Source organism: Ammodytes marinus (genome assembly GCF_949987685.1).
Source record: "Ammodytes marinus genome assembly, chromosome: 14".
Taxonomy (NCBI): Eukaryota; Metazoa; Chordata; class Actinopteri; order Uranoscopiformes; family Ammodytidae; genus Ammodytes; species Ammodytes marinus.
The window spans coordinates 15,844,843-15,854,987 of NC_137218.1; the positions used below are offsets into that span (position 1 = coordinate 15,844,843).

Sequence of the window (10,145 nt, forward strand, 5' to 3'; positions counted from 1 at the left end):
CAGCTAGTTATTGGTGCCCGTTATGTGATGTAAGATAATTGTCCCATTCAGCAGGGTTATGTAATGATCTAGTTTGCACTATCAGGAAAGTTAATCATTCTTCAACCGCTGTTATTATTAGTGAGTTTAGTGCTTTAGGCATTGTCGCTCATCTGTGTCAATCAGAAAGGATTAATCAAAATTATGAAACAAATGGTGAATGTGTGTACACCATCTAAGGTTCATGTTCACTTTATTTCAGCCAATTCAACCAGTTAGTCTCAAAATTAAGTGGTTTCATCTTATAATAAGAAAATGACAGACCCTTTGTGTCCTTCAAGTGTCTTCAGTGATAGGCTAACTCTAGAACCTCCCCTTTCCTCTTGTGCTTTTCTCTTCACAGATAAGTGAGCAGTGATTCTTGGTCCTGAGCGTCAGTCAGTCAGGGAGACTGACTGTCTGCGCTTCCAGCCTCTCTCTCTCTCTGCGTTTTGAGCTTATTCTTGTCTCTCTCTCTATTCCTCTCTGGTGGTCTCGCTATCTCTTTCTTTATATCTCTCTCTCTCCATTTTTCTCCTCTGGTTCTGCCCTTCAGTCGTCTTCCCTTAACCCTCAACCATGGCTCCGACCCTGACCACAGCGTTTGCCAGGCGCTGGTGGATGGCCGTGACAGCTATCATTGAGAACCTGCTCTTCTCCGCTGTGCTATTGGGATGGGGATCCCTCCTCATCATGCTCAAGTCGGAAGGCTTCTACTCGTACATGTGCAACGAGGAAGAGGGTAAGATTTTAGATTTTTAATGTGTCATGCAAAAAAAAAAGAAAGTGGGATTTGGTGATGAGGGCTGCCTTGGCAGTGAATGTCACTGGGAGTTGTGACGAGGGGGTAGGCAAGGTTTATTCAAGTAATTTAACACGTCTGCCCTTTGGAATCTTCCATTCACTAGAAAGAGTTAGTGCTTCTATTAAGGGGACCGTGAGCTGTTTTTAAGGGACTCGGGAGAGTAAACCAGATCAGTTTAATTAAAGAGAGAACAGGAGTTGCAGGTTGGCAACGTGGTCCAAAGTTAAAGAGGGAAATAGGAGTTCCAGTGGCTCCAACTCAATGGAGACACAGCAGCAGAATGATTGAGTGTGCAACTGATGAACCTGGATAAGCTGTCTCCTTTTGCCTTCTCCTGTAAAGAAATCTTCCATGTTGTGCCTGGTCTGGTCCCGCACTTTGACCAAAGCAAGGCGGCAGGTGCTTTGTCTTTTTAAGTACAAAGGTGGAATTGATGGCAGACAATGGCCCCAGTCAGGTCTTAAAGAAGAGAGTAAGCAAAGAAGAATGTGACTGGGATGAGCTCTGCTAATCTCACACAGTCAACACACTATTGGTTGCATTCAGTTTTTTTCTCTCCCATTAAAGGAGCCAGTCCTATCTCCTGGGGAGTTTACACAATTGATTTAAATGACCACAGACTTGTTTTTCCAACTCCTACTAGTCTCTGTCACGGCCTACCTAGGAATCTACTTTCGCAAGTGACACAACTTTGTTCAGCCAGTTTGTTTGATCTTCAGGCTTATCCAGTATATCGTTGGTAGCATACCTAGAACTCAGCAATAAAACTTTCGATGACACAAGACTAATTCTTGTCACTTTTACAAGCAGCTGTGTATTGGCACATGTAGCGGACAGTCCACTGACGTAACACTTTAGTAGACATTTTATCTTGTGAGAACAGGGAACAGGGAACTGGGAGAGAGCAGCGGAAACTAGCTCAGCTCTTTTCATGCATGTGATTCATGACAGAGAGATCTACGGTTGTTTTTTATTACTGGTTATATGGACGTTTAAAGTCCACTGATAAAGGACAGGGAGGGAGAGGAGACTGATAGCAAAGTGATGAGTAGTAGAAACTGCTGCTAGGGTGGACTGTAAGAACAAAGTGTTGGGTTATAGATAATGATGTAGTTTAGATAAGGCTTTTGTGCACATGCTGCAGATACTCATACCATATGAAAGTGATTTCTCACTTTGCTATGAGAGCGTCACAATGTTTTAACACAGGGCTCCCACACAAACGTGACTACCAATACGTCTGTCTGGTGATATCGTGGAGGTGTAAGGGAAACCTGATTCAAAAAACCTCACCTCCTACATACATCAAGTTCGAAAACTGCTGCTACCATTTTTTTTCCCCTCACGTGGACTTCCCCTGGCCCTTTGTACCTAGTCACATTATCTCCCCCGCAAGTTCTGATGATAGTGTGAAGTTTATTGCCACAAGTGCCAGCTAATCACTTTTTGTCCCTGGCATACCAACGCACTATACAAATTCAAAAGTAAAGGCACGTCGGCACATTTTAATCTTTATGTGGGTCTTGACTGTAAGTCTCCAAATCTTATTTGCTTCGGCCCCTGCCCCTGATATGAAGTTATACACTCCATATACACCTCACGTGCTCAGTGCACATGTGGCCTGGCCTGTACATGTGGATGTATCAAGATGATGTGAATAAGATGACCTGCCAACCTTCAAAAATGCATCTGTATGATTAGAAGCCAAGGCAGCCTATAACCACCTCCATCTTACACAGTCATGTGATAATTCACACCTCTCACACATTTCTGTGTACCGGTTGGACTACATGAACAGTATGGCGATCTGTTCCACTTGCACGTGTGGTGTCCTGTCCACGTGTTTTTCTCCGCCGTAAATATCTAACACCTCCTCTTCCACCCACTTTCATTATTTTCTTTAGGTAACAGTTCCAGCTACAATGTGTCGGAACCCGTGGCAACGCAGATACCTGATGAGTATGCTGAATACTATGACAGTGAGGGTGGCATGGCGGGTCTGGGAGACGGGGTAGAGATGAGGCCCCTGGTCCCCCATGGGCCCCTCAGGATGAACGGCTGGCTGATCTGTAAAGAACAGGATGAGATGCTGAACCTGGCCTTCACAATAGGATCCTTCCTGCTCTCAGCTATCACCCTGCCGCTGGGGATCGTCATGGATAAATATGGGCCTCGCAAGCTACGACTGCTGGGCAGGTAAGCAAAGAAAACAGAAGACAGTTTTGCAGAGTTTTACAATAATTTCTGGAAAGACCTAATATGTAGATGTTCACACAATTATTTTCAGCTTTACTTGTATTTGGAATATTTACAAATGAAACCGTCCTCCAAAGTAAAGTGTTCGATTTTTTTTTCAGTACGTGTTTTGGATTTTCCTGTCTACTCATTGCTTATGGAGCCTACAAACCAAATGGTAAGTCTGCCCTGATGATTGCCCATGCAGGTGTAGGTGTTTGCACTGTTGGTTGATTGGTTGTTGACAGGCTCATGAGCTATAACGTCTGTGTTCTTTTGCAGAACTCTCTGTCCTCATCTTCATCGCCCTGACATTCAACGGCTTTGGGGGCATGTGCATGACCTTCACCTCCCTCACAGTAAGTGTGTGGTGCCAAATTGTGTAATACTGTATAATCCTACAGCCGCGTCATGTCCAGACGATATTTTCTACTATTATAGGTCTATTGGTGACGAGAACCCCAACTAGTTAAGTCTGATATTCAGGTGTGTAGTGGCCAATTTAGCCTCTAATAACATTTTCTAAATTCCTGGAAAACAGACGTAAATGTGCAGAAATCGGTGCACTTTCACTTTGAGGTCGAGCTGAACATCAAATACACAAGGTGTGAACAAAAACGGATGCTTTCCAAGAATCGCAGAGTTCACAGGGTCATCCCCTCACCATTCCTTCACATTCTTTCCCTGCTGTACTTCATCCTCCTCCTGTTCCCTCCCCTTGCCTACAGTTCAGCCTGCGCGACTCACAGTCAGAGTCCTGGCGCTGTACCATGGTGATGCTGTTCACTAGAGAGGGGCTGCAATCCAGTAAATCTCCCAATAAAATGCCCCCTTTTGTACACCACCCTTGACTGTGTCTGTGATGAAGATCTTTAAACGCCCATGTGGTATTTGTTGGATCTACGTAAATCTCTGATTAGTATCTTTCTGAATGTCCTGTGGTATAGTAAAATCAAAATGTAAGGGTTTTGTTTTGATGTTTTCCCGAAAGTTTCAGGGTTGTACATAAAGGCACATTTACCCTTATAAACCCCCCTCAGACCTAGAGGTATTCATTCCCAGCTGATGGGTATTGGGCAATACTGCCCTCAGCTGCCACTGTATTTGTAATGTGGTGTATTGTTCAATTTAGTCCACAAAGACACACACACACACACACACACACACACACACACACACACACACACACACACACACACACACACACACACACACAGTAGTGCATGTATCTCTTCCTCTGATTTGGTCTTATGTAATTGAATGTGATTGTTGTTGTTCAGTCTCTTGTAAACCAAACAGATTGTGAATGCCTTTGTATTTGGATGTTTTACCACCCACTGTCTCAATTTTTCTCTGCTTTTTTAAATGTGTTTGCTCAACTCTGTTCACTTTACTCAAACGGGACCAAAGACAGAAGAAATGTCACCTCACCTCAACAGTGGAATTTGTTTACTACTGACGTTCTTTTATGTCATGTCCACTTGCTAATTGGTTCCCATTGTCCACTCCACATTGACCCCAATGTCAGTAGACACCATCCTCATAGTGTCCCCAATCTGTCTCCAGACTCAATCGTGGGGCGGCCACACTGCAGCTCAGCTCACCACCATCCATGGCAGCAGAGGGTCTTAATTCTACAGTAAAATGAGGACAGATTGTGAGGATGTGATTATCTAAAATGCTGTCTCTATTGTCTTTCCCTCCAGCTCCCTAACTTGTTTGGTGACCTCCGCTCCACCTTCATCGCCCTGATGATTGGCTCCTATGCCTCGTCCGCCGTCACATTCCCTGGTGTCAAGGTAATAAATACTAATTCACCCTCAAACATCCCCGAAAGCGCATTGACACTCTACGCATGAGCATTTGTTCTCCTGTACCCCTATGCACCATGGTGACTTGATCATTCTAAACTGCAACCATTGAGCACACATTATCCTTGTATTATTAAGCCCTGGTATTGTTTTGTTTTTTTATAAATATGGTGGATGCCATTTTGTGGTTTGGATCTGGACCGAAAAGTAGTTTTATGCTTATTGTGAAGCCTTAGCAGGAGTATACACACTCTTTAGATGTGTTTGTAGTGGTTTATTTTTATTGTTTTTTTTAATCAACAGGTGATCTATGACTTCGGCATACCTTTCATCACTATTCTGGTCGTGTGGTGCTTCTGCTCTGGATTTGTCTTCTTAAACTGCTTCTTGAACTGGCCACTGGAACCATTCCCAGCACCGGACGACATGGACTTCACGTAAGGACCACCACAGATGCACACACACTGGCACACGGCATGCATACCACTGACAGTAAAAGTCGAACATGTACAAATATAGGGCTTGCTTCCGAGCAAGAGGATGCAACACACACATGTAACACTTTGTCACTAATTACATTCAATTTCTATTAACAGAGTCATTCTCGTTCTCGTGGAGATCCTTTTTCACAGCTCCAGATATAACAGTAGACATTGCAGTGATAATGAAGTTGACAATACGTGTTTGTCCTTTAAGTGCTGGACAAATGGAGTGTTAAAACTCTCTTACATCTTACATAGTGTATGGAGTGTTAATCACCGCTCACACTTACGTAATGTGTGCAAAAATGTACAGTGAAATGCTGACGGGTTAAAGTCTTTATGCTGACCATGCTAGTCTACTGAACTGTGGTTAATCCTTGTGACTTGAGACCCACTTTTGACTTCCTTTTATCAGTTAGAAAAACAACTTTTCCAGTTTAATGATTCTTGAAGGAGAATCTGACCATAACCTTCACATGATGAAGCCATACTTTTTATTTTTTAATTATTGGCAACCATTAATGTGACACACATTTTACAGTACTGTTTCTTTCTATATTAACACAATGTTGTATATTTCTCTCTCTTCTCAGTATTAAGATCAAGTTTAGCTGGCTGGGCTTTGACCACAAAATCACAGGGAAGAAGTTCTTCAGCCAAGTGACCACGGTGGGCCGCCGGCTCAGCCTGGGCAACTACCTGTCCACCCCGGACCTGGACACGGCGCAAAAGCAACAAAACGAATGTACGAGTTCAGAATTCTAAAAGCTTATGTTAAGTTACAAGCTGATTCTCCCTCCCCTTCGAATGCATGTCACTTCCCTCACGTTTTCTATTGTCTTTCTCCTCTGCAGCTCAGTCATTCTTCAAAACCATCAGCTCCACGGTCTTCATACTCAGCCTGGTGACCATGTCCATCACACAGCTTCGTCTCTTGTTCTACATGGGGGCCATGAACAGCGTCCTCGAGGCACTGGCGGATGGAGACCTCAACAAAGGTCTGTCTCTCTGCCATTTCCTATTTTCTTTATTTTTTTTTATACATAATCAACTTGTTTCTTACTATGTCTTATGACAACAACTGCACAGTAACTTTGATTCACTTTAAGAACGGTGACTTACTGGGTCTTAATTGAATGTTTCAGTGGAAAGAATGGAAGTCGGTAAGACTAGAATCCTACATTTATATCAGCAGACTGTTGATATAAATACTTTAGAGATGACAACTAATTTAACCTTAAGTCCGGTTTGCCATCACTAAAATGTACATGAACCACTACCACTCATTGCTGGCTTTCGTCAAAACTAGTGTTGTTATTGCATCATATGACCTTGGCTTTTTATCAATAACATAGTCCTTCACCTGTCATTCAGTTTTAATCTAAAAACCAGCAGGTACAACTTGTTGTACTAATTAACTAACTTAGCCCCCTCAGCAAGAGCACAGTGCTGCACACATCACGTGTAGTTTGTTTCACATGCCACACTTTTCACACATCATTACACAGCCATAAAGCAGCTCATAATGGCATAACATTGACTTTTGTACAGTACCTATCTCCCTATACACGTAATACTGCTACACAGCCATGGACGAATGATTAACTGCTTGTTTCATATAGTACTATCCAGGTAGAAAAAGGACCTGAACCCCCTTCCACCACATTTTTACCCCTTAGCTTTTTCTTATTCCCTTTCAATTTCTAATATTCATTTGACAAGCTTCTAATCCTAATTCTGGTCTCCCTCTCTCTCAGTGGGTCTGTACTCCTCCATCTTTGGCGTGCTGCAGCTGCTCTGCTTGATGACCACTCCTGTGATTGGTCAAATCATGGACTGGAGGCTAAAGGAGTGTGACGATAGTGAAAAGGAAATCTGCAGCAAGTGAGTCAAGTTTTAAGTTGTTTCCTCGGACTGCCCATACCCTGACGGTTTTCCATGTATCGCACCAGATAATGAGTGTAACGTTTTGTTTTTTTTGCCAGTGAATTGATCTCTTGTTCTCTTGCATTGATTTCAAAACCACTAGCGGGGAGCCACAGAAAAAGCGTAACAAAATGATCCAGAAGGTGACAAATGCCATGCGAGCGTTCGTCCTCACAAACCTTCTTTTAGTTGGATTTGGGATCACCAGCCTCATTCCCAATCTCCCGGTGCAGGTAAAATGATTTTATGACATTATTTGTACCTTAAGTTTTTATACGTTTTTTTTACCAACTTTATGTTCTCCAAATTAATTCTGCATAGTGACAATGTATCAGGAAACCGAGAAATAGCTAACCTGACTCTGTAGGAAAGTAGTAACGTTTGCCTACAAGCCAGAAGACAGCTGGCTTTGCTTAGCTTAGACTGGATGTATATTTAACAAATAAGATATATGATGTATTAATGGGCACGCTTTAGAAAGGATGGTAGGTGGATTGTGTTGCCTTTGGACAGAAGCAGGCTAGCTGTTTCCCTACTGTTTCCAGTCAAGTTAGCCAAGTTAAATAGCCACTCAGACAGACAATAAAGTGTTGTCGATGGATTCATTTAACTCTTTGGCAAGAAAGGAAATAGATGCATTTCCACAAATGTTGACCTGTTCCTTTAAGGCCCCGAATAATGATTTCATCCGCTTTCATATCTCCTCAGATTGTGTCATTTGTCTTACACACTGTGGTGAGAGGATTCATTCACTCAGCCGTTGGAGGTCTCTATGCTGCTGTGTAAGTCTAGATGTGCATGCACGCACGCACGCGCACACACACACACACACACACACACACACACATACACACACACACACACACACACACACACACACATACACACACACACACACACACACACACACACACACACACACACACACACAAACAAACACTTCATCTTTGACTTCTGTATGTGGATGCAAATCTTACAAATTAAAAAAACTAACTGAACCACTGCTGTCTCTTCAGGTATCCTTCCTCCCAGTTTGGCAGTCTAACAGGCATGCAGTCTCTGGTCAGTGCTGTGTTTTCTCTACTGCAGCAACCCCTGTTTCTGGCCATGATGGGACCTCTGGAGGGAGATCCACTCTGGGTACGAATGCTCACTCTCACACACACACACACACACACACACACACACACACACACAAAAACACACATGCTCAAAGAGATGCACTGTCAAATGAAAGATTCAAGCCTGGCTAACTGTGATGTGGTCCTGCAGGTCAACGTGGGTCTCATTGTTCTCAGTTTGTTTGGCTTCATGCTGCCTCTCTACCTGGTCTACTACAGACGGCAGCTCTACAGAGAGCTTCACGAGAAGGAGGAGGACTCTCAACTCTTCAAAAAAATCAACGGCTGCGACCTCCCTGAGGCCTACATCTAAAGAGACGTTTTTGTCTTACATAGAAACTTGCCAATGCAGTCATACTTGCATACACAAGGACAATTGAAGTCTTAACAAATAAGAATATCACATTTTAACATAAGGTGTAACACACAGACACACACATATAAACAGACTTCCACAGCCATTTTCCCCGAAATCCCACCAAGATGAACTGGTGCTATGGTTGTCACAGAAACGAATCCATTGGACAAAAAGACTTAAAGAGGAGAAGAGAGAGAAAAGAGGGAAAAGATGAAGAATCTAGTGAGGAAAGACTGTGAAAGGAAAGAGGTGTCATGCCTCTGTATTCCCCCCAAACCCTCTGACTTCTCTTATTATTCCCTCCTCTCTGAGCGGCACATCAATGCAGCTGCATTCCTTTCTGCTTATCCCCCATACGAGCAGTGGAAAAAATATGAAATGGATCCCGTGAATTTGTGGCGCAAGCAAGACTTTTTTAACGTCACCCTCCCAGGAGACCACGCCTGTTATGAGCGGATGCCCCATTTTACTGTTTTTTTTCTATTGTGTTTAATATTTTTACTTTAAATCACCCTGTCTGTAAATCCCATAACGTGGTGCATACTATCTGTACTTCAGCTGTATTTTCATGATGGATTGTGTTAAGTAGGTGTGGACTACCTAAATGGCGCTAGTGAGTGACAGAGAAGAGAGAAGAGCCTTATTGCTGATGTTTCTTGGAAGAGTACAACAGACATTAAGTCATTATAATGAATTATCGGGCTGGGTATTTGCAAAGGCTAACATCTTATTACAGTATAGAACTACTGTAGCTTAGCTGGTTTTTGGGACTGTATTTTGTTAGGGACATCAAACAAACTTTGTCAAGTTTGGTTAAAAAGCCAGATGTTCATATGTACGTTAAGAGTATTTATATTGTTTCCTGCTTTCTTAAGTCTTTTTATACTTTAAGTTTTACCAGGGGTGCCTTTTGAATATGACCTTATGTAAAGAGAGAAGATGTGTTCAATGGGCAGCAAGTTCTATTGAAAATTTGACACATATCAGTAGTCTCCGCTTTACATTACGTGGCAATACCGTCAATTCATCAAGGTTTTTTGACATTGAGATAATATTAACATTAGGAGAGTCAATATGGTCATCATCATTCAGATACGTTCAGTTTATCTACATACTCTTTGGCACTTTAAATCCTGTTAAATGTCACTGTCATCAGCTCCTTTCAGCACTTCTCTCCTTATGCCTCTCCAGAGAAATAGTCCCACTTTAATCTTAAGGCTCCTCCTACCTTCATACGAGTATTTATTTCATTCAGCACCCGCTCTTTTATTAACTCAATAAATTGAGCGGTGCTGGCAACTACTGAGGTGTGCCTGACCAGTATGCTGTATTGTTTGTAGCGCTATTTTTTCTGTCATAGAGAACAATGTAGAAATGTTTTTTCCCTGT

General features: G+C 42.6%; 1 protein-coding gene across 1 annotated transcript; it reads left to right on the forward strand.

The window, feature by feature from the left end:
* The first annotated feature begins 443 nt into the window (after positions 1–443).
* On the forward strand, positions 444–10,145 carry LOC307261140 (large neutral amino acids transporter small subunit 4-like). Its single transcript, XM_080041603.1, has 13 exons — positions 444–760; positions 2,728–3,019; positions 3,181–3,236; positions 3,341–3,417; positions 4,765–4,857; positions 5,173–5,306; positions 5,945–6,096; positions 6,206–6,349; positions 7,109–7,235; positions 7,381–7,510; positions 7,986–8,059; positions 8,294–8,417; positions 8,550–10,145. Exons 1-13 carry the CDS (start codon positions 598–600, stop codon positions 8,709–8,711), a joined length of 1,728 nt encoding a protein of 575 aa, XP_079897729.1. The 5' UTR covers positions 444–597; the 3' UTR covers positions 8,712–10,145.

What these genes read in the sequence shown, in the direction of transcription:
- LOC307261140 (XM_080041603.1), top strand. Translation starts at nt 598, where the DNA reads ATGGCTCCGACCCTGACCACAGCGTTTGCCAGGCGCTGGTGGATGGCC. An exon ending in CATGTGCAACGAGGAAGAGG is followed by an intron (nt 761 to 2,727) that starts GTAAGATTTTAG and finishes TATTTTCTTTAG; the next exon opens with GTAACAGTTCCAGCTACAAT. An exon ending in CCGGACGACATGGACTTCAC is followed by an intron (nt 5,307 to 5,944) that starts GTAAGGACCACC and finishes CTCTCTTCTCAG; the next exon opens with TATTAAGATCAAGTTTAGCT.